The sequence below is a fragment of the Jaculus jaculus genome, chromosome 9, assembly GCF_020740685.1.
Source record: "Jaculus jaculus isolate mJacJac1 chromosome 9, mJacJac1.mat.Y.cur, whole genome shotgun sequence".
Taxonomy (NCBI): domain Eukaryota; kingdom Metazoa; phylum Chordata; class Mammalia; order Rodentia; family Dipodidae; genus Jaculus; species Jaculus jaculus.
In genome coordinates this window covers 86,713,268-86,736,914 of record NC_059110.1, presented here as the reverse complement: position 1 = coordinate 86,736,914, position 23,647 = coordinate 86,713,268, and the positions used below count along the sequence as shown (strand labels likewise).

The 23,647-nt window shown below is 44.7% G+C and overlaps 2 protein-coding genes across 4 annotated transcripts in view; both read right to left on the bottom strand.

Moving 5' to 3' along the window:
- Positions 1-6,587: 6,587 nt before the first annotated feature.
- Positions 6,588-11,426, bottom strand: Rskr (ribosomal protein S6 kinase related). 3 transcript variants are annotated; one of them, XM_045159744.1, is made up of 12 exons: positions 11,107-11,426; positions 10,048-10,284; positions 9,875-9,958; positions 9,696-9,764; positions 9,265-9,334; positions 8,930-9,034; positions 8,729-8,769; positions 8,331-8,358; positions 8,157-8,246; positions 7,999-8,087; positions 7,779-7,889; positions 6,588-7,450 (listed from the first exon to the last, which is right to left on the bottom strand). In XM_045159744.1, exons 1-12 carry the CDS (start codon positions 11,161-11,163, stop codon positions 7,214-7,216), a joined length of 1,218 nt encoding a protein of 405 aa, XP_045015679.1. In that variant the 5' UTR covers positions 11,164-11,426; the 3' UTR covers positions 6,588-7,213. The 3 variants fall into 3 exon arrangements, with proteins under 3 accessions (XP_045015679.1, XP_045015680.1, XP_045015681.1); XM_045159745.1 differs by having other exon boundaries at positions 10,048-10,281; XM_045159746.1 differs by lacking the exon at positions 8,930-9,034.
- A 183-nt stretch (positions 11,427-11,609) lies between these two features.
- The window catches only part of Kiaa0100 (KIAA0100 ortholog), a 44,404-nt gene continuing 32,366 nt past the window's right edge, over positions 11,610-23,647 (bottom strand). The window contains exons 27-39 of the mRNA XM_045158111.1: positions 21,799-21,898; positions 20,793-20,975; positions 20,328-20,449; positions 19,393-19,548; positions 19,188-19,309; positions 17,424-17,604; positions 15,215-15,301; positions 14,766-14,876; positions 14,497-14,632; positions 14,269-14,399; positions 13,233-13,334; positions 12,815-12,949; positions 11,610-12,254 (exon numbers count right to left, since the gene is read on the bottom strand). Coding sequence (XP_045014046.1) covers positions 12,072-12,254; positions 12,815-12,949; positions 13,233-13,334; positions 14,269-14,399; positions 14,497-14,632; positions 14,766-14,876; positions 15,215-15,301; positions 17,424-17,604; positions 19,188-19,309; positions 19,393-19,548; positions 20,328-20,449; positions 20,793-20,975; positions 21,799-21,898 — 1,749 coding nt within the window. The 3' untranslated portion in view covers positions 11,610-12,071. The remainder of the gene's footprint in view (positions 12,255-12,814; positions 12,950-13,232; positions 13,335-14,268; positions 14,400-14,496; positions 14,633-14,765; positions 14,877-15,214; positions 15,302-17,423; positions 17,605-19,187; positions 19,310-19,392; positions 19,549-20,327; positions 20,450-20,792; positions 20,976-21,798; positions 21,899-23,647) is intronic.

Genomic DNA, 23,647 nt, shown 5'->3' with positions numbered 1-23,647 from the left:
CTCAAGCTCGTCTTGGGCGCCCCGACATCCTGCTTCAACCTCCCAATTTGCTGGTACTACAGGTGCACACTATGGCAGAAATCACATTAATAACTGATATTCCTGTGCTTCTTTCAATACAGAAACGTCACAGGATGGCATTTGTTTAAAACATAGTTTCATCAGCCTGGAATTACCAATAACCCTGCCTCACCCCAGGGCTATGTATGAACTCCTCTAGAACTGTATTGTTGGCCACATATAAATTTGAGCATATTTATCTTATTTTGTTTTTTCAAGGTAGCTCTCCCCCCAACCCCGAGTAAGGGTCTCACTCTAGGCCAGGCTGACCTGGAATTCACTCTGTAGTCTCAGGGTGACCTCGAATTCTCAGTGATCCTCCTACCTCTCTGCTTCCCAAGTGCTGAGATTAAAGATGAGCGCCACCATACCCGGCTATTTTGAGAGGTGACCTAGAACTCACTTTGTAGACCAGACTGGCCTCAAACTCACCATGATCCTCCAAGCTCCACCTCTCAAGTGCTGAGAGTAAAGGTCTGTGTCACCACAACCTGCAACTCTGAGCACTTTAAATGAGACTAGCCCAAATTGGGAAGCGCTATAGGTATAAAAAAGAGCCAGGCATGGTGGCACAGGCCTTAAATCCCAGCAATATTTTAGATATATTGGGTTAAACATATTAAAACTTCACTTTCAACTGTTCCCCCCCCCCAAGGTAGAGTATCACTGTAGTTCAGGCTGACTTGGAATTCACAATATAGTCTTAGGGTGGCCTTGAACTCACGGCAATCCTACCTCTGCCTCCCGAGTGCTGGGATTAAAGGTATGCACCAACCCTCCCAGTTTAGGCTAAAATTCTTAATGAAGTGAGCATCATGCTCTTCAACATGATCTTCAGCCTAGAATTGCCCAAAGTTCAGAAGGGGGAGGTCAGAGTATTTGTGGTTGATAAAAAAGACCCAGCAGAGCTGGACATGGTGGCGTACACCTCTAATCCCAGCACTTGGGAGGCAGAGGTAGGAGAATCACTGTGAGTTCAAGGCCACCCTGAGACTACATAAGTGAATTCCAGGTCAGCCTGAGCCAGAGTGAGACCCTACCTCGAAGGAAAAAAACAAAAAAGAAAACTCGGCAAATGAGTGAGAAGTGACAGAAAAACACAGGCAAGAAATGATCAGTAGTAAAAGCTTGTGTAATAGAAAATGTGCAACTTGAGATGTTCACTCATTAGAGTTGGTATGTCAGATGCCAGGTGTGTGCCTGAAGGAATATGGCATTTCCAGTAGCAAATACAGCTAGAGAGGAGTAGACAAGGAGGAAAATACCCACAGGTAACACAGTTAGTGTCTATATATATTGCTATATATATTGCTATGTACATTCACATGTAGGGCCACGACATGCCAGCATTACAGATGTGGTCAGAGGATGACTTCCAGGGTTGGTCCTCTTCGCCTTCCACATAGTTTGGGCAGTCTCTCACCACTTACTGTTTGTCCAGTGGCTCTCAGGTTCTCATCTCCTCCCTTCTTGCTGTAGGCTTGCTGATTAGGTACTAGGGCAACCATGTACAACTTGTGAGTTTGGGAAATTTGGAACCCAGGAACTTTTGCAAGTGTTTCATTTACTCACTGAGTCATTTCCCTAGCATGATTTCACATTCTTGTGGGTCAAACTCATGGTGATCCTACCTCAGCCTCCCAAACGCTGGCATTAAAGGCACACACCACCATGCCCGGTTTCTTTTTCTTAAGTAGTCTAGGCTGGCCTCAAATACAGACCTGCACCACCACAGCTCTTCCCTCTTCTTTTCCCATCTGCTCTACTCATCTTTCCCAGGCTTTCACGTCATCCCCCAACTCCAACACAACACAGTCATTAAGACCTTTACAAAATTGTGGTTTCTTCTTTTTAAAAATCTTTTTGAGAGGGAGAGGAGCTTGGGTGCACCAGAAACACTTGCTGCTCCAGATGCATGCTCTGCATCTGGCTTCACATGAGGACTGGAAAACTGGATTTGGGTCATCAGACTTTTGTAAGGAAGTACCTTTAGCCACTGAGCCATCTCCCAACCCAATTTATATTTTTTATTTTTCAAAAAAATTTATTTGAGAGAGAGGCAGAGAGAATGGGCACATCAAGGCCTCCAGCCACCACAAATGAACTCCAGATGCCTGTGCCACCTTGTGCATCTGGCTTATGTAGGTACTGAGGAATCAAACCTGTGTCCTTAGGCTCCCCAGGCAAGCACTTTAACGACTAAGCCATCTCTCCAGCCCTTTTCAAATATTTTTATAGAAGAGGGACAGAGGGAGTGAATGGGGGCAAGCCAAAGCCTCTAGCTACTACAAACGAACTACAGATGCATGTGCCACTTGATGTGCATATAGTTTTATGTGGATGCCAGGGAATCAAAACAAGGTCATGAGGCTTTATAGGTTAAGTGCCTTAACCACTAAGATTATCTCCCCAGTCCTATTTATTTTTATTTATTTTCAAGGAGAGAAAGAAAAGGTACACCAGGGCCTCTTGCTGCTACAAATTCCAAACACATGGGCCACATTTTGTATCTGTCTTTACAGAATCAAACTCAGACCATCAAGCTTTGCAGGCTAGCACCTTAACCACAAAGCCATCTCTCCAGCCCTATTCTATATTTTATTTATTGGGAAGCAGAGGCTATGTGAGAGCAAATAAGCAAACAGGCAGACCATGCCAAGGCCTCTTGCCACTACAAACTCCACACACATGTGCTACTTTATGAATCTGGCTTTATGTGAATACTGGGGAACTGAACCCAGGCCATTAGACTTTTCAAGTAACAACCTGTAACTGCTGTGCTATCTCTTCAGCCCCTGCTTTTTTTTTTTTTTTTTTTTTCCTGGTTTTTCAAGTAGGGTCTCACTCTAGCTCAGGCTGACCTGGAATTCACTATGTAGTCACAGGGTGGCCTCAAACCCATGATGATCCTCCTTCCTCTGCCTCCCAAGTGCTGTTTATTATTTTTGTGTTTTGTTTTGTTTGTAGCTGGAGAGATGGCTACTAAGGAAGCCTAAGGATCCAGGTTAGATTCCCTAGTACCTACATAAACCAGATGCACAAGATGGCACATGCTTCTGGAGTTCATTTGCAATGGCCAGATGTCCTGCCTCTTCTTTGTTCTCCCTCTCTCAACTCAATAAAATATTTTTTAAAAATTGTTAGTGTGTGCATGGAGAGAAATGCTAGTCTTTTGCCACTGCAAGCGAATACCAGATGCACTCACCACCACTATTTTTGTTTTGCTTTGTTTTTCAAGGTAGAGTTTCACTCTCTCAGGCTGACCTGAAATTCACTATGTAGTCTCAGGGTGGCCTCCAACTCATGGTGATCCTCCTCTGCCTTCCAAGTGCTGGGATTAAAGGTGTGTACCACCAAACCCAGCAAGCATTTGCCACTTTTTGCAGCCAGCTTTGGGTGGGTAGCTAGGGAACCAAAGAGCAGACCAGCTGGTTTCACAAGCAATCACCTTTAACTCCTGAGTTACCTCCCTGGCTCCAAATTACGATTTCTTATACTTCTCTCTCTCCTTTCATTCCCTCCTTTTACCTTCTCCCTTTAGGTGGCCTCAAACTCACAGTAGTCCTCCTACCTCAGCCTCCCAAATGCTTGGATTAAGGTCTTGTACCACCATGACCAGCAAGCTTTATTTTTAAAAAAAATATTTTTATTGCTGGGCGTGGTGGCACATGCCTTTAATCCTACCACTTGGAAGGCAGCAGTATAAGGATCATTTGTGAATTTGAGGCCAGCCTGAGACTACATGGTGGATTCCAGGTCAGCCTGAGCTACGGTGAAACCCTACCTCAAACAACAACAACAAAAATATCAGGGCAGGGGAGATGGTTTAGTGATTAAGGCACTTGCCTGAAAAGCCAAAGGACCCAGGTTCGATTCCCCAGGACCCATGTAAACTAGATGCATGTAAGCCAAATGCACAATGTGGTGAATGCTTCTGGAGTTCGTTTGCAGTGGCTGGAAGCCCTGGTGCACCCATTCTCTGTCCCTCTCGCTTCCTCTATCTCAAAATAAATAAAATATTTTTTAAAAAATCAGCCACGCCGGGCGTGGTGGCACACGCCTTTAATGCCAGCACTCAGGAGGCAGAGGTAGGAGGATTGCCGTGAGTTCAAGGCCACCCTGAGACTACATAGTGAATTCCAGGTCAGCCTGGGCTAGAGTGAGACCTTACCTCAAAAAACCAAAAAAAAAAAAAAAAAAAAAAACATCAGCCAGGTGTGGTGCACACACCTTTAATCCCAGCACTTGGGAGGCAGAGGTAAGAGGATTGCAGTGAATTCAAGGACACTCCAAACCTGAGACTACATAGTGAATGGCAGGTCAGCAGCTTGGGCTAAAGTGAGACCTTATCTCAAATCCCCCAAATCAAAATCAAAGCATAGGAAGCCAGGCATGGTGGTGCACGCCTTTAATCCTAGCACTGAGGAGGCAGAGGTAGGAGGATCGCCATGTGTTCAATGCCACCCTGAGACTACATAGTGAATTCCAGGTCAGCCTGAGCTTGAGTGAAACCCTACCACAAAAAAACAAAAAAACAAAAACAAACAAACAAAAAAAAAGCACAAGAAAACAATTGAAAATATCATTTCAGATCATATACCAATATTTCTTTAAGTAAATTTCATACAAATAAGTAAAAGCTATTACTATTTATGTGTCATTAAATCTGAATAGAGAATATAAAGTGGTGAGGAGAAGGCAGGACTTTTTCAAATTGGTACTTTCTCCCAATAACTAATCAGACCACATCCTGCTTTCCTCCAAATATCATTCATAACTGAAAAATAATATAGCCTAGCACATTTTACCCTCAAATAGAAGAAAAATGGAGTATAAGGTTTTGAGAAGTTTAAGAGAATGAAAACTTCATAAGGCTAGAAATGTACATAAATTCAAAGTCCGGATGATTTTCCTTACAAAAGGAAGTTTCTTTTATTAAAAGTTAACTTTTGCCGGGTGTGGTGGTGCATGCCTTTAATCCCAGCACTCTGGAGGCAGAGGTAGGAGAATCACGTGCCTGATACTACATAGTTAATTCCAGGCCAGCCTGGACCAGCGTGAGACCATACCTCGAAAACCCCCCGCCAAAAAAAAAGTTACTTTTACTTATTTGTGAGACAGACAGACAGAGATAAAGTATGGGAATGCCAGGGTCTCTTGCCACTGTAGACAAACACCAGATGAATGTACCATTTTATGCACATGGCTTTAATGTGGATACTGGAGAATTAAACCTGGACCACTAGGCATTGCAATCAAGTGCCTTTAACCACTAAGCCATCTCGCCAGTGCAGGAAAAGGTTTTTGAGTTAAGTCTCGAACTTTAATTTTTTTTTAACTTATTTATTTGCGAGAAAGAGGAGAGAAAGGAGAATGAGCATGCCAGGTCCTCCGGACATTGCAAGCGTACTCCAGATACATGCATACTGCAGAAGCAAACCTAGGTCCTTGGGCTTTGTAGGCAAGTTCCTTAACCACTAAGCCATCTCTCCAGCCCAAATTTCAAACTTTAAATTTTAAAGGTAGTGACATATGGCCCTCAACCATTTCATTTGCCCATCAAAAATGGAATCTTGGCCAGGTGTGGTGGCGCATGCCTTTAATTCCAGCACTCGGGAGGCAGAGGTAGGAGGATCACCATGAGTTTGAGGCCACCCTGAGACTACACAGTGAATTCCAGGTCAGCCTTGGCTAGAGCGAGACCCTACCTAAAAAAAAAAAAAAGGGAATCTTGCCGGGCATAGTGGCACATGCCTTTAATCCCAGCACTTGAGAGGCAGAGGTAGGAGGATCACCCTGAAACTACATAGTGAATTCCAGGTCAGCATGAGCTAGAGTGAGACTCTACCTTGGAAAACCAAAAAAAAAAAAAAAAAAAAAAAAAAGGAATCTTAGCCAGGCCTGATGGCAAAGGACTATAACCCCAACTACTTAGGAAGCTGAGGCAGGAGGATCACAAACTAAGTCTGCCTGGCCTACAGAATTAACTCAAAACCAGCATGAACAACTTAGAGCGAGCCTCAAAAACAAAAGCCCTGAACCTTGGTTCATGATGATCAGTTTAATAGTCCTTCTATCTCCTGAGGAGGTTTTGTTTTGGAAAAGATGTGGGTAGCTATCCCAGTTACTCCTAGAGAAGACATTTCATCCATCTCTGTTTAAGTTTGTATTTTCTCCCTCACATATAGGCTATTAGGTTCACTTTCCAGTTTCCAGAAATTATATTAAATAATAGCCTTAAGCTATCATATTAAATTTTTGTTGAATATTTACTCAATAGGCAAAATGCTAGTTTTTGAGGTATTTGAAAAGCATTCATATTGCTTTTTATTTTGGTGGGGGGGATGTAGGGTCTCACTCTAGCCTAGGATAGCCTGAAAATCACTCTGTAGTGCAAGGTTGGCCTCAAACTCACAATGATCTTCCCACTTCTGCCTCCTGAGTGCTGAGATTAAAGGCGTATGCCACCATGCTAAGTCCATATTGCTTCTGACTAGCTTATTAAACATATAAATAACACCTTGGGAGCCCATAAAGTGTTTTTAATGCCTAGGAAAGAAACAGGGCAGAGAAACAAGAAGGTAAAGTATAAATCTTTGGTTGACAGCTTGTGGGTAAGAATACAGAGATGGAGCAGTGGGGAGGAGACAAAAGAGGATAACATGATAGGAATGCAGCCAACTTCCAATATGTTCATATATTAAAGTTGCCAATAATAATGATAATAAAAAGGCCAAGCACCTTTTTGGTAGCGCATGACTTTAATCCCAGCACTTGGGAGGCAGAGGTAGGATTGCTATGAGTTTGAGGCCACCCTAAAACTATCATAGTGAATTCCAGGTCTGCCTGAGCTAGAGACAGATCCTACCTCAAAAAAATTAATAAAGTAAAATAATAGAGAGAAATTGATTATACAGTAGAAGTAAAGAAAAAGGTCATAACCTTGATCTGAGATGAAGTGAGAGGTGGGTTATATGATGGAGAAGGACTAGGGCTAGTTGTGGCTGACAGGAACAAAATGCTAACGATTTAACTCTGATCCAGCACCTGGAAGGATGGCGTATTAAGCAGCAACCAAGAGAAAACAGGATCATCAAGTGTCATACTGAGTTGACAGTGGAGGACATCCTCAGGTTTCCAGCTGGGCTCCAGTCTACAGGAGAGGGGGTGAAGCAGAGATAGAGTGGACCAGGAAGGACTCCAGATCATAGTCAAAGTCCTTGAAGGGGATGGGCTCCAATGGGCTGGGCTGTGTATCTTCTGTCTCCATGATGAAGTCCACAGGCTGCTTCTGTAGGAGCTCTGGATCAAAGGCCACACCCCGAAAGAAAGGGTGGACCTGGAAGTGATGCAGATAACGCAGACGGTGCAAGGGGTTCTGGCATAAGAGCTGGAGGCACAAAGAGTAGGAAGGGTGAGAGCCTGGGATAGGCAGAGGCCAATAAACAAAGATGATGACAGGGGTATAAAGGACTTCATGGAGAAATGGGGGGTGGGGCAGGCAAAGAAGTGACCTCTGCCTCCCAAGTGCTAGGATTAAAGGTGGGCACCACCATGCCCAGCCCTTGGAATGACATTTAAAGAGGTTTAGAGTGCCTCCAAAAAAAGATCTTCCTCCCCTTGCAAACATTACTCAAAGAAGCAGGGAAATAATTCACTGATAAGGGAAAGATAGAATGAATGATTTGGTAGTCAGAAAGAAAATGTTCAACCCTTACCTCATGGAGCAGGAGAGAGAGCTCTTGGTTAACAGAAGCTGGGACCTTAGATTCACAGTGGGTCACACGTGCCAACATGGTCACATGATCTCTTTCTGCTGCCACTGGGAACTGAGTTAAAGAGGTCGGGATGGGAATAAGGTAGATGGCAATAAGACTTCTAAGGCCCATCTCCCATCACAGCTCTCTTCTCTGCCCACCACCACTACCGTTCTCTCACCTTCCCAGTTGCCAGAGAAAAAAGTAATACTCCCAGGGACCACCAATCAGCACTGTGGTTGTAAGGCCCACCACTCAGGACCTCTGGGGCTATGGATTTGAAAGGTACTTGTCATTGACATCCTTCGCTATCCACCCACCATCTTTAGCCTCTCTCACCCATGTACTGAAGAGTGCCACAGATGGTATAGGCTCGCGCTCCCTGGGGCAGATGACGGGACAGACCAAAGTCTGTCAATTTCAGATGGCCTACAAAGAGAGGGGGTGGAACCTTATCAGTCATCATTTTTTCCCCAGCAGAAGTATTTTTCATTGTGGAGCTAGAAGACTTACCTCGGTCATCCAGAAGGATGTTCTCCATCTGCAAGAGCATGAGTAAGAAGGTATAGTATTCTTCAACTGTGTTTCTTTTCCTTTCTTTTTTAGACAGAATCTCACTGTGCAGGCCAGGCTGGCTTTAAACTTGTGTTAATCCTCTAGTTTCTGTCCCAAGCTCTGGGGTTACAGGTAAGTACCCCCATATCAACTCTTTGCTTCATTCACTGTGGTACCCACTTGCTGGAGATGGCCCTTTCTCAGCATTCAAATCTATATTTAGCGGATCTTACCCAAATCCTTAGCACCCAGAGAACCAAACATCAACTGTTGTCAGCTCCCACCCACCTTCTTGGACCTGATGCAACTTCTTACTGAGATTCCTCTTAGACTAGAGGATAAACACTTAACTCTACCTTCACATCGCGATGGATGATGCCCAAGTCATGCAGGTAGCCTGTGGACAACAGCAAACATGGAATGTACTGAAGGTCTCCTGGTGACTCCTGGTTTCCGGGCAGTACCTATCCCATTCCTCGTCTTTGACTTCCAGAATTACTGTCTTCTCCTTCCCACCAACTTAATTCTTCCCTTTCCCTTACCACTTTTCCACTTACATAGCACAAGGACCAGCTCAGCTGCAAATAGGCGGACAGAGGCCTCTGGAAAGCAACCAACAGCAGCCCACAGGGAGTAGAGATCTGTACAATAGTAGCTACACACTACAAAGCACCAGAAGCCAAGGCAATGTTTAGGGTCTACAATGCTTGGGCTCAAAGCATTACAGACCATCTGCCCAAACTGATGCCACCTGCTGTTCCCTCTTGTTTTGGATGAAGTTCGATAAGAGGGGAACAGAGCAAGACGGAATAATCCCAGAGGAACAGACAATCTCGGGTGAAGAGAATGGTGGGTGGACTATTAGGGGTGAAGAAAGAGGGCAATCACTCACTAATAAAGAGGTGCCGTTTCCCCTGCCAGCTGTCCCCCAAGCTGTGTATAAAAGGATGGTTGATCTGTCGCTAGGGACAAAGGACAAGAAGTTAGGAAAGAATAGATTTGATATAGTCAAGACATCAGGTTTTACCTAGTTGTGCAGAAATGGAGCTGCTGTTTCAGCTCTCGGCTCAAAGGAACTCAATACTTGGGACTGCCTGCCTGAGACTCCTGAAACCAGAACACCAGTAAGAAATGCACTGGCAGGACTTGAGTGTGTTGACAGCTAACTACTACTTTTCTCAGGATATACTCTGGTGTTGCACTGAAATGGAAACAAATGGGGAGTTAAAACAAGGAAAAGCAGCATAGCTAGGGAAGGAAAAGTGCTTTCTCCGAAACCTGTGACTTTGTTCTCCCCACCATGCTTTCCAGAACTCTGCATACCTGAATGCTAACCTCCTCTTTGCACTGCCTCAGGGTGTCCCTCTGTAGGACTTTCACCTTGGGTACCACCTGCAAAGGCAGAGGAAGGATAACTCTCAGAGAATAGTGCTGCGGAATTTATTTCTTCTAATCTCTCTGGGACAGATTGGAAATAGGAACTGGATTACCTAGATCCCTACCTTCAGTGCAAACACAGCTTTCTGGGCACAATCTAGCACTTTCAAGACAGTTCCAAAAGAGCCTTTAGCCACAAGGCCTAAAATCTATACAAAGAAATGGAAAAGAGGGCAACTGAGACTGGCTGCTTCAACATTTCTTCCACAGACCCCTCCCAGGGATTTCAATGACCTACCTTCAGCTGCTGCTGCCTTCTTACAGGCCTCATGGGAAACTCTGGTAGAAAGAGGCTGATGAACTGAGGCACTGGCCACTCAGATAGAGTCTTCTCAAGTAGCAGTGGGGCTGGCCGTAGGGGCTCCTGATGACCCTGTAGTTCCCATAGTTCTTCCAGTCCTGACCTGATGGTCCCCACACCACACCAGAGGCTCTTCCAGCCTCGGGCCAAAGGGCCCTGGATGTTGCCACACTGCTGAGAAGGTAGCCACTCTAAACTTCTTCCCAAAGCATTGCAGGTTCTACCTACCTTAAATTAATAGGTACACTTTCTCATGTCTCAAACTCTAGGGTCAGATTTTTCTTTTTCTTTCTTTCTTTTTTGTTTTTTTTTGTTTTGTTTCTCAAGGTAGGGTCTCTCACTCTAGCCCAGGCTGACCTGGAATTCACTATGTAGTCTCAGGGTGGCCTCAAACTCAGTGATCCTCCCCCGTCTGCCTCCCGAGTGCAGGGATTAAAGACATACACCACCACACCCGGCTAGGGGTAGATTTTCAAGAACCAGGAAAAAGGGCTGGAGAGATGGCTTAGCAGTTAAGCACTTGCCTGTGAAGCCTAAGGACCCCAGTTCGAGGCTCGATTCCCCAGGACCCACGCAAGCCATATGCACAAGGCGGTACATGCATCTGGAGTTCATCTGCGGTGGTTGCAGGCCCTGGTGCACCCATTCTATCTATCTGCCTCTTTCTCTCTCTGTTACTCTCAAGTAAATAAATAAAAAGAACTGGGAAAAATCCCTACTAAGCTAGCTTTGTGGTAAAGCCTAAATTTCCTGGACGTAATTCAAAGCCTCTAGGACAGTTAGGAGTTGGAATGTTTTTTCCATTACAAATCAGAAATACACAATCTGAGCCTCAGAAAAGGCCTACAATGCTTTCTCATAAAGCATCCTTTGGCCCACCCCCAAAAGCTGGGCATCAGAGACTCACTCCTAACCAGACACTTCCTGGCTTCAGGATCTTACCGTGGTCCACACCTTCAATTCCCCTCCTCAGACCACTAGAGCCCCTCACCATACCTTTCTAGGAGTAGGCACCCGGAAGTGCTGCCTCTGTCGACAGCTCACTGCTCCCATCCCCAGTATCTGCCTCCTCTCTTGCTAAATCTGCTGTTCCAGTTACATAAGCAATCCTCCCTCTGACACTGCATTACTCATGAGCCCCACCTCTTCCACTGTGCACACACACATCAGCTTTGGGCCAGAGCCATAGAAAAGCTAAGAAGTATCTGTAATACAGCTTCAAGACAGAGGAGGAAGGAAACCACCCTTATTACAGTGGCAGCTGGAAAATGTGTTGGATTGGTGGGGAGAGAATAACACAGACAGACTGAACACTTGCACAACACAACTAAACAAAAAAAAAGCCAACATCAAATTTAAAATATTTTTTTTTCTCTTTAAATCTTTTTTTTTTTTTTTCCCCATTCTCCAGCGTACACTCAAGAGGAAAGAACAGAGGACCTATAGACAGCCCTGGCTCCTATTACCATCCTCCAAAGTGAGCAAACACATTCCCCCGGAACACTAATACCTCTTTTATACAAGGCAGTACAGTGAGGCACACAAGATCAGACCCTTCCCCTCAACTTCCTGGCACAGCGGAAGAGCAGTTACACTTAGAAATATATATATATGTATCTATCTATATATATATATATATATGTCTTTATAAAAATTCATCACACTTGATCATTACTATCCCCTCACCCTTTCAGCTGACCCCAAGGAAATAGGATCCTAGGCTTTGGCCCAAACTCTGGGTCTTCTGGTTCTCCTTCCTCTCTGGCCCAGGGCCGGATCAGCCTGAGATGGAACTCAGCATTACTGTCCACCATGCTCTGCAGGGAATAGGACAGCTGCCAAAGAACACTGTCTCAGTTCCCTATGAGCTCCAACACCTCACAAAAGGGAAGCTCCTCCCGCCCTCAAGTCCCTGGAGCCTGAGAGTCAGATCCTGTACTGCAGTCACTCGGATTGACGAGTCACTTGCGCCTGCCAAAGATGGACTTCTTGCCAGGATTCTTGTCACCCACACTTAAACCGATGAGGAGCCGAGCTTTCTCCTCCTCTTCCTGCTGTTGCATATTCAGGTCTGGTTTAGTTTCTAGCTTTCCCCGGACCTCAGACCCCATTGCAGGTTTCAGCCTTAGCTTTTCTTTGATTACCTGGTGAGTGAAGGAGTAGAAGGAAAGGTAAGTATTAATAAGACAGGCAGAGTAAGTCAAAGTGAACCAAGTCAACAATATTTATTAAACTTCATGCAAAGCACAACTGGACAATTCACATTATAAATAAAATGGTCTCCTTTTAAGAAGCTTACAAGCCGGACGTGGTGGCGCACGCCTTTAATCCCAGCACTCGGGAGGCAGAGGTAGGAGGATTACCATGAGTTCAAGGCCACCCTGAGATGACAGAGTTAATTCCAGGTCAGCCTGTACCAGAGTGAGACCCTACCTCGAAAAATCGAACCCTCCCCCCCAAAAAAAGAAGCTTACAGTCTAATTAGAAACATTCTAAATCTGATGTGGTAGGAGCCCTTTGTTTCCTCATGTTAATGGTGCTTAACATATCTAAAGCAGTAAATATTTAATTATCTGGGGGAGAACAAAAGACATAAGTCACTTCATTCATCTGCTTCTTCATTCAGCTATCTCTCTCAACATATTTTAGAAAAAGGGCTCCTGAACGCCTGTTAATGAAACAACCATAAGCCCTGGCGAGATACCTGGGCAACCAGAGCTTTTCGGCTGTCCCTTTTGACAGCCATGGCAAAGTCTAGCCATGTCCATGTGTTGTTGTGGTATTCCAGACAGGGTAGCACCAAGTTAAGGTCACCCCAGTCCACACTGTTCTTCTCACCCTAGAAGAGGAAAAGGAAAGAAGAGGTGGGGAAATACATCAGCTGTCATTTTCAGTCTAAGCCCATACTTAAACTTAAGCCCTACCATAGCAATCTAGAAATACAGATTCAGACTTCCCTTACCTGGTAACAGTGCTGACTCCTGCCAGAGGCAGAAGGAATAGCAGATTTGTCAGCCATGGGCCTGCTTCGCAAGAAGCTTGGCTATCTGCCTATCTGCAACTGATTATTTGATTCTCTTCCCACCCTGCTTAGAAAGCGCTAGGTGGGGGAAGGGACACACCTTATAGCTGACACACAATGGAACCTGTGGAATCTTTATGTAGATGAAGGAGTTGTTCATGGCAGCTCGCTCTTTCATCTTGTCAATATCATCCACAGGGTGCTAGGAAAATCAGGAAAGGAACATGAGCCTCTAAACTATCAAACACACCCTCTCTCTCCTTTCACATCTGCAGAAGACTTAAAAATAGGAAAAAAAAACCCAGCCATGTCCAACAGAAAGCCTTAAGACATTCCCCCTACTTTTGTTTCAAGCATACTAAGGTATGTTTTAATTTTGGCTTTTATTTTTATTTATTTCAGAGAGAGAGAGAGGGAGAGAGAGAGGGAGAAAGAGATAAAAGAAGGGAGAGGGACGGAAGAAAGGAGAGAAGGAGCATGCCAGGGCCTTCAGCCACTGCAAATGAACTCCAGATGCATGTGCTACCTTGTGCATTTGGCTTACAGGGGTCCTAGGTATCAAACCTTGGTCCATAGGCTTTGCAGGCAAATGCTTTAAATGCTGAGCCATCTCTGCAGAACCCCTCCCCTTTTTGATTTGAGGTAGGGTCTCACTCTTGCCCAGGCTGACCTGGAATTCACTATGGAGTCAGGGTGGCCTCAAACTCACGGCAATCCTTCTACCTCTGCCTCCCCAGTGCTGGGATTAAAGGCGTGCACCACCACACCCAGCTTTCCTTTTTTGTTTTTAAGACAGGTTCGCTCATGTATTCCAGGCTGGCCTCAAACCTATGTTCCTCCTGCCTCTACTTCACCAGTGCTGAAATTATAGACATGTGCCACCACACCAGGTTTATGCAGTACTGAGAATCTGGGAATTGAACTCTGGACTTCCTGCATGCCAGGCAAGCTTTCTACCAACTGCACCACATCCTAAGAATCTTCTTTCCTATTTTGAGACAGGATCTCATTATGTCGCCCAGGCTAGTGTTGAACTCATGATCTTCCTGCCCCAGGCTCCCAAGTGCTGAGTTAATGGAGTATACCACCACATTCAGCTTCTGCCATTTTTCTATTTTCAGGGACATATGCTGTACCTCAGGTGATTTACGAAATGACCTTCTGACCCCAGAACTGCGGGTCAAGCCCTGTGCCACTCCCTTTCCTGGGCCCAGTGGTACAGCATCATCTGTGGCTATCAGCTGCCGAGGCTTCACCACTGGTATTCCTGTAATAGGTACAAGCAGACCAACAGTGAGCCTTCTTATAAAGCTGCCTAAGGCTGCCACTCCATCCTTCCAACATTCCCCCATTAAAATTCTTACCAGTAGTCACCAGTTTGGACTTATCCTCTTCATCACCAACTTCATCATCTTCCACATTTCGTCCAGGAAAGAAAAAGCCCATCATTCTGTGGAAGAACTGGTGTGTCAACTGGATGGTGAGAGGCACAACATTCACCTAACAGGGAAGAAGGGTGAAGAAGAAATTATAGTTCAGACACTATCCATCAATTAAATGCACTAACTGGCATAACACACATCTAGCTTTGAAATGCTTTTGATCCTGGGCTCCTACCAGACTGTTTACTTACCTCAAAGTGTTCTTTGACAGAAATACCCCCAACAGGGGGCCGGACTTTGCTGAAAAGACGGAGAGCTAGTTGTCGCCCAGACTGGCAGGAACTCTGGGGCCGTAGGACTACCTGCAGCAGAGTCACCAACAGATCCACAACATGAGCTCCCTAACAACCATTCTACAAATCAACCTGTAAACCTTTGGCAGGAGAACTGAAGAAATGGTCTTGCTAAGCTGGGCAAGCTTTTACCATTCAAGCCCCTTTTATTCTTGTTTATATGAAAGGGCCTTTGTAATGTGCTTTGCTAAGAAGCCCATGAGTGGATTAGGAATGGGTTAAATAAGACTCGCCTTATAGATAAGTGGGAGCAGCTCAGTGTATAGTGCTTGCCTATCATGTGCAAAGCCCTGTGTCCCATCCCCAGCACCACGAAAAAAAAAAGAAGTAAAAAACTTGAGACTTGCCTTGTAGACAGTATTGGGGAGAAGGTTGTTCATAGTGAACCAGCCTAACTCCAGAAGATGTTCTGCTGTGTCATCAGACTTATTCACCTAGAAAGACACAGTTTTCCTTACGTATTATAATAAGCCTTTCTCAGGCACTTGCTAGAGAAATACTACATATCCTAATCTAACCCTTAAGATCTTTTTTCAACTGGACTCAAACTTGCTATGTACCTGAGGCTGGCACATCCTCAGTGCTAGGATTACAGGTATGCACCACCATGCTCAGCCAATCTTTCAATTTCACATACAAATGACATACTCTATTTTTTTTTTGGGGGGGGGGGGTCCAAAGTAGGGTCTCACTCTGGCTCAGGCTGACCTGGAATTCACTATGTAGTCTTGGGGTGGCCTAGAACTCATGGCAATCCTCCTACCTCTGCCTCCCAAGTACTGGGATTAAAGGCGTGTGCCTCCACGCCTGGCCCCATACTCTTTAATTCACTGTTTGTCTTGAGCACCACTGGCCTCTAAATGCCAGGACTACTTCCTAGCTACTGTGACACTAAAAAATGTTCTCAGGCTGTAGAGATGGCTTAGCAGTTAAGGCACTTGCCTGCAAAACCTAAGGACCCAGGTTTGATTTGCTAGTACCCATGCAAACCCAGATGCACAGGTGGTGCATATGTCTGGAGTTCATCTGCAGGGGCTAGAGATACCCTGACTAAGGCCAGCCTCTCTGCCTCTTTCTCTCTCTCAAATAAATAAGTAATAAACAAAATGTTGCCATTCATTTCCAAACATCCCATGTTGGAGAAAGTAACGAGTATGTGTCCTCGTTCCCCACCAATGGGTAAGTGCACGAATGCTGCAAGTTACCTACCCAGCTGGACTGGGAAGATTATTTTGCTCTAAGTTCTAAGGGTAACTGTGCGTTTTTGTTTTGTTCTGTTTTAATTTTTTGTTCATTTATTTATTTGAGAGTGACAGCAAAAGAGGCAGAGACAGAGAGAGAGAATGGGCACCCCAGGGCTTCCAGCCACAGCAAACGAACTCCCGATGTGTGCGCCCCCTTGGGCATCTGGCTAATGTGGGTCCTGGAGAATGCTGGAGAATCGAGCCTCGAACCGTGGTCCTTAGGCTTCACAGGCAAGCACTTAACCGCTAAGCCATCTCTCTAGCCCTGTTTTGTTTAGTTTTTGAAGCTGGGTCTCACTCTAGCCCAGGCTGACTTGGAACTGCCCCAGGCTGGCCTTGAACTCACATCCATCTTCCTACCTCAGCCTCTGGAGTACTAGGACTAAAGGAATGCACTACCATGCTGGGCTTGTAAGGATAATCTTAAAGCTTTTGTTTTGGTTTTTGGTTTTTCGAGGTAGGGTCTCATTCTAGCTCAGGCTGACCTGGAACTCACTATGTAGTCTCAGGGTGGCCTCGAACTCATGACAATCCTCCTGCCTCTTCCTCCTGAGTGTTGGGATTAAAAACATGTGCCACCACAACCGGCTGAAAGAAACATTTTATTAAAGTCATCTACATCTCTCTCATTATTACAAACAGATGTGTTTAAGGGAGTTCATGTTTCCAATCATGACCGTTATTAATAACAGCATATATAACCAGATATGGTGGTGCATGCCTTTAATCCCAGTACTTGGGAGGCAGACTGCTATGACTTCAAAGCCAGCCTAAAGCTACAGACTGAGTTCCAAGTCAGCCTAGGCTATAGTGAGAGCTTGCCTCAAAAAAAAAAAAAAGTTAATAATTAGCTTTGTTTAAAAAAAAAAGATTTAGAAGCCGGGTGTGGTGGTGCACGCCATTAACCCCAGCACTCGGGAGACAGAGGTAGGAGGATTGCCATGAGTTTGAGGCCACCCTGAGACTGCATTGTGAGTTCCAGGTCAGCCTGGGCTAGAGTGAGACCCTACCTCGAAAAATTTAAAAAAAAAATGTATTTGTATTTTATTTATTTATTAGAGACAGACAGAGAGAGAATGGACGTGCCAGGGCCTCTAGCCACTGCAAACAAACTCCAGATGCATGGGCCACCTTATGCAGCTGGTTTACATGAGTCCTGGAGAATCAAACCTGACCCTTAGGCTTTGCAGGCAAATGCCTTAACCACTTAGCCATCTATCCAGCCCAATATTTAGCTTTTCTGCTTATAAACTCCTGACATAGGTCAATGCCTCAACACGGCTGCTTTTGTGTGACTGTACAACCCAGATACCTTGCTGTAAAGGAACCTCTGCAGCTCCAGTTCAGCAATTCCCAGCTGTCCATCTTCCTCTGTCAGACGCCACCGCGCCTGAGCAAAGTAAAACTCAGTGCGGCGCACCACACTGACATCTTCTTGTTGTTTTCGCAGCTCCATCTTGTTGGCTCGCTGTAGTTGGAAATCCTTAAAACACCTTCATATGGACAGAAGAATCAAAGAAGTCCATAAGAGAAACAGCATATAGGATGAAATGTTCTAAAATGACATAGGTAGTAAGCCCAAAAATGAACCTATTCAGAGTTAGTTAGTTCCTTTTTTTTTTTTTTTTTGAGATAGAGTCTTGCTCAGGCTGACCTAGATTCACTAAGTTCACTATGTAGTCTCAGGGTGGCCTCGAACGCACAGTGATCCTCCTACCTCTGCTCCCAAGTGCTGGGACTAAATACATGCACCACCATGCCTGGCTCCAAATTTGTATTTTCAACTGCGTCTTTTTGGTCACCCCAAGGTGACAAATCCTATCTTGTAGCTCTATAGCCTCCTGATAAAGTAAGTACTTCCATACTTGGACTGTAGCTCAGTTGGTAGAGCACAAAAGCTGGGCATATTGCCACCTGCCTGTAATCCTACTACTTGGGAGGGTGTAGGCAGAAGTAACAGGAGTTCAAGGCTCCCCAGAGCTACACAGTGAGTTTCATCTTAGTCTGTACTACATGAGAACCCTGAAAAAACAATAGACAACTAAAAAAAGGAAAAAAAAATTTTCTTTGAGGTAGGGTCTCGCTCTGGTCCAGGCTGACCTGGAATTCACTATGGAGTCTCAGGGTGGCCTCAAACTCATGGCAATCCTCCTACCTCTGCCTCCCAAGTGCTGGGATTAAAGGCGTGCGCCGGCTCTTTTTTTTGAGGTGGAGTTTCACTCCAGCCCAGGTTAACCTGGAATTCACTATGTAGTCTCAGGGTGGCCTCAAACTCAAGACAATCCTACCTCTGCCTCCCAAGGGCTGGATTAAAGGCATGTACCACTACACCTGGCTTAAAATAAATTTTTTAAGAAGTACTGTCCTCCCACTAATTCCTTAATTATATCTGTAATTGTGGGTTTTTTTTAAATTTTATTTTGGTTTTTCACAGTAGTCTCTCACTCTAGCCCAGGCTGGCGTGGAATTCACTATGTAGTCTCAGGATGGCCTTGAACTCAGGTTGATCCTCCTAGCTCTGCCTCCTTGAGTGCTGGGATTAAAGGTTTGCACCACCACACCTGGCTGTAACTATGTTCTTTACTGGTCAGTTTCAAGACATTTTCAGTTCTGATGAATGGTATCAAAGCCACAAGTAATCTCTCTCAACTACCCTTTTTACATATATATTTGTGAGAGAATGGGCACACAAGTGCCTCCAGCCACTGTAAACTAACTCCAGACAGAAGTGCCACCTTGTGCATCTGGCTTACGTGGGTCCTGGGGAATTGAACCTGGGTCCTTTGGGTTGGCGGGCAAGCACCTAAACCATTAAGCCATCCCTCCAGCCCCAAACTACCCATTTTTCTTGCAGCATACCCTTTCCCAGAATGTACTCCACTAAGAATCCTAAGGTGGGGTTCTCCTGTTATTGACTTCTTTGGCCAAGTCCAACAATGCTTATTCAGACAGATGTACCTGAATCTACTACTCCAACAGTCCTTGATTATGTACATTAAGCACTGAGAACATGGACAAGGAGAAAGCAGCTGTAAGTGTGGTGGTAGCAAACAACAGGGCAAGACTGCTCAGGCACCTGATGAGGATGTTCAGCTCTTCACTTTCCAGCTGTAGGTTGGCCTTCTCCTGGTTCAGCTGCAACTGAAGTTTTTGGTTCAGGTCAAGCAAGTTTTCATTCTTGCTGTCATCTTGCAAAGACTAGGGAATACGGAGAGAAGAAATTGAGAGCTCACCCCTGCCCTAGAAGACCCCTGTCCTTGAGACTACCTGGGGCTGCCTACCTTCATGATAGAATACATCTGCTTCTCTAGGTGTCGTATTTGTGCCACGTGCTGCCGCACAGCTTCCTGCAAATGCAAGATGCTGCTGCGCTGCTCCTCAGGATTGCTAGAGATCTCAAGCTGGAACCTGACCCGCTGCTTCTTTTCACTGTGCTCCTAAAAGAACAGGAAGGGAAATGTGTATGCTTTGCTTTGCTTTGCTTTGTTTTGTGTAGTGCTGGGATAAAGATCAAGGCTTCACATATGCTAAGCAAATGCCTACCATTGGTTATCCCAGCCCCATAAATCACATAGTAAAGTAAAATAAACAAAGGAAGAAGAAATGGGGATTGCTTCTGGAAAACTGACCTTTAGCTGTCATGGTTAATAATAAGAGTGGGATAGGTCAATGCCAAAGGTTTGAATTGTGGGTTTCATAGGCCAGGTGAACATGGTAAAGATGAAGGCAGAAACGGGGTGCAGCTGCTATTTTTAGAGATATTTAGGTGACTGCGTGGAGAACTAGAGAGAGAAAAGTCAAGCACACAAGCTCTACAGTCTCAGGGACATTTAGACTTTAGCTATGCAGAACTTTCAATAGCTGAGACTGATTAATAGAGGTTATACCAAACACAAGACCTTTTTTAGGGTGAAGCATTACTTATTAGAATCCAAATTAAACAAGATCAGTGACTGGGGAATGGCACAGTGGTTAAAGATACTTACTTACAAAGCCTGATGGCCTGGGGTTTGATTCTCTAGCACCCACAGAAAGCCAGATACAAAGTGGCACACTCACCATCTGGCATTCATCAGCACAGCCAAGAGACCCTGCCATGTCTGTGCATGTGCGTGCACACACATACATACATAAACACACACACACAAAAAGAAAACACCACACGGTCGAGGATTCACATGAGTCTAACTAGCATTCTACAAGGGCTCATGCTCACCTTTCGCTTGGGTTCTACATGGAGCAGCAAGTTGTTGACAATGTCCAGGATCATAGCATATTGAGCCGGGTTGGTGGAAATTTCTAACTCATGGTGGATGAGAGTGAAGGTATCCACAGCCCCTAAGACAATTGTTAGCAGCTAAATAAGAGGCTCAAGTTTCCTCCCAAATATTTATTGCATCTCCTAACCCACTTTTGGAACCACTCCTGTAGTCAATCCCACAGAAGGAGAGTAAGAGATACTCAAGGATAGAAACATGTTTGCTTATTTCACAATCACAATATCCATTAGTCTGAGTTCATCCAAGATATAGTTTGTTCACATACCTGAACTTACAAAACGCAAAGTGAAATGTCAGTACCGGTGCACAGTAGGAATTTTAATAACTACTGTTCCAAAAGCACTAAGATTTTGAAATCAACTACTTTCATACACCTCCTAGTTCTCTGAAGCCCCCAATACCTTCCTGCTTCTTTAGGAGATCTTCCTTCTCCTGGTTCTCATGAATCTCAGGTGGCTTAATCTGAGCTGCCAGCTCAGGATCAATGTCATGGCTGTAACTAATATAGTACATTCGACAATTACAACGTGAAATGATCCTCTGGACTTGCTGTGCTTGCTGGGCTTCAGCTGGCTGGTTCCAATCTGGGAAGAGATAAAGGTATGGTGAGAACCTCCTTGTGTAATTCACGTGTAATATCTAGGGGACTCCATAAGCAATGCTTTCAACCTACAAAATGATTCTACTTCAACCTATAGTAATAGATAAATTGGACTGGGTGTCCAGCTCAGAGCAAATGCCTAGCATGTGTGAAGCCCTGGGTTTGATCTCCATTACTTAAAAAGAAGGGGGGGGGGCTGGAAAGATAGCTTAGCAGTTAAGGTGTTTACCTGCAAAGCCTAGGATTCTGGTTCAATTCCCCAGTACCTATGTAAGCCAGATGCACAAACTGGCACATACATCTAAAGTTCACTTGCAGCAGCTAGAGGCACTGGCTTGCCCATCTTTCTATCTGCCTCTTTCTCTCTCAAATAAATATTAAAAAAAAAATTTTTTTTAAACAAGGTAAAAAGGCTGAGCATGGCAATTCATGCAAATAATCCCTCACTCAGGAAGTGAAGGTCATGAGTTTGAGGCCAGCTTGGGCTACACAGTGAATTCCAGACCACCTTAGTCTACACAGAATAAGATTCTGTCTCAATAAATAAAAGACATACCCAGGCATGGTGGAACACGCCTTTAATCCCAGCACTCAGGAGGCAGAGGTAGGAGAATTGCCCTGAGTTTGAGGCTACTCTGAGACTACACAATGAATTACAGGTAAGCATGGGTTAGAGTGAGAGCCTATGAGGGAGGGGGGAAGCATATAGAATGCAGAGATTACATAAGAAAATAAGGTCCTTTGGGATAAGTAAATAATGCACATTTACTCCTAATCAAAGCATGGAGAAGAGGAAAAGAAGTGACCTGTGGTTGTGGTAACCATGCCTCCCACTGCCTGTCCACTCTCCATCAGCTCCTGCACAGAATCCAGATTACGCTCCCGGTGTTCCTCAATGTTCTTCACCTGAAAATAGAGATGCAGGTACCTTTAGCTCCTGGAAAACCATGACGACTTCTAGCTAACTCTGGTGTAAGTCTCCATGTTTCAAGTACATAATGATGCTTCAGTCAATGACAGACTGCATAAACAATGGTGGTCCCATAAGATTTGATCACCAGCTATACATAGAAGGGGCTCATGCCTGAATCTCAGCACTCAGGGAGCCAAGTCAAGATAATGACTAAGGAGTTCAAGGACAGCCCAAGCTTCAGAGTGAGACCCCATCTCAAAAAACTGAGGTAGTGCTGAAAAGAATGTAAGAGCCACAGCATCGTAGGCATGACCAACACATTTCTCAGAAGGCATCACCATTAAGGGACACACAACTACATTTATACTACCTAGACTCCAATGCCTTAAATAAAGTTTCTCCCAGAGTAGATGACATATATGGTTCTCCCTCTTGCCCCAAAACATGCATACTTGTCAGGCCCACAAGTGTAAGGGCAGAAAGATCAATGACTAGGATGAAAACCAAATAATGGAACTGGGCATTGTGGCACATGCCTTTAATACCAGCACTTAGGAGACTGAAGAAAGAGGATTGTTTTGAGTTCAAGGCCAGCCTGAGACTAATTCCAGGTCAGCCTGGGCTAGAGCAAGACCCTACCCTGAAAAACAGAAAAGCAGAAAACAACAACAAAAAAAATATTGCCAGGTGTGGCAGCATACACCTTTAATCCCAGCACTCAGGAGGCAGAAGTAGGAGGATCACCATGAGTTCAAAGCCAACTTGAGACTATATAGTTAATTCCAGGTCAGCCTGCGGTAGAGTGAGACCCTACCTTGAAAACCCAACAACAACAACAAAAAGTTGCATGGGTTGAGATTACAGCTTAATGATATAGTGCTTATGTAGCACACACAAGGCTCTAGATTCGATCCTCAGTCCCACAAGAAAACAAAATACAGGGGACTGAAGAGATAGCTTAGTAGTTAAGGGCACTTGCTTGCAAAGCTTGCTGGCCAGGGTTCAATTCTCTAAGCACCCACATAAGGCTGGATGCAAAGTGGTGCCTATGTTTAGAATTCATTGGCAGTGGGAAAACATCCAGGCACACACACACAAATAAATAAATAAATAAATAATTTAAAACAAAATATAGTTGCAAAGGCTGGCCTCAAGTTTGCTATGCAGCCAAGAATGACCTTGAATTCTGCTCCTCCTGTCTCTACCCTCCCAAGTGCTGGCATTACAATGTGTGCCACCCACACCCTTTTTTGGCACATGTATGATGTAAGTGTGGGTACAAACGTGTGAGCCTGTGCAGGCCAGAGGCTAACATCAGGTGTCTTCCACAACTACTCTCCACCTTATTTTTTTTAAATATTTTTACTTGCATGTCCATGCACGTATGTGTTCATGGGCACGCCAGGGTCTCCTGGCTCTGCAAACAAGTGCCAGATGCTTGTGCCATTCCTTGCATCTGGCTTTATGTGGACTCTAGGGAATTGAACCTTGGCTGGTAGGCTTTGCAAACAAGCTTTAACCACTAAGCACATATGTAACCCTAATTAAACTCAGTGGGACCACACACACACTCATATACTCTGACATTGTCACATTGGGGGAAAGAGACTATATGCCAAGTGAAGTCAGAGTGAAGAGAAGAATGAGTAACATGGGCAAACCATAGCAGTAAGATCAAGGCTTCAGGATAGCAGATCTGTCAAATCTTCCAAAAAAAAAAGTCACATAGGAAAGACAAAAAT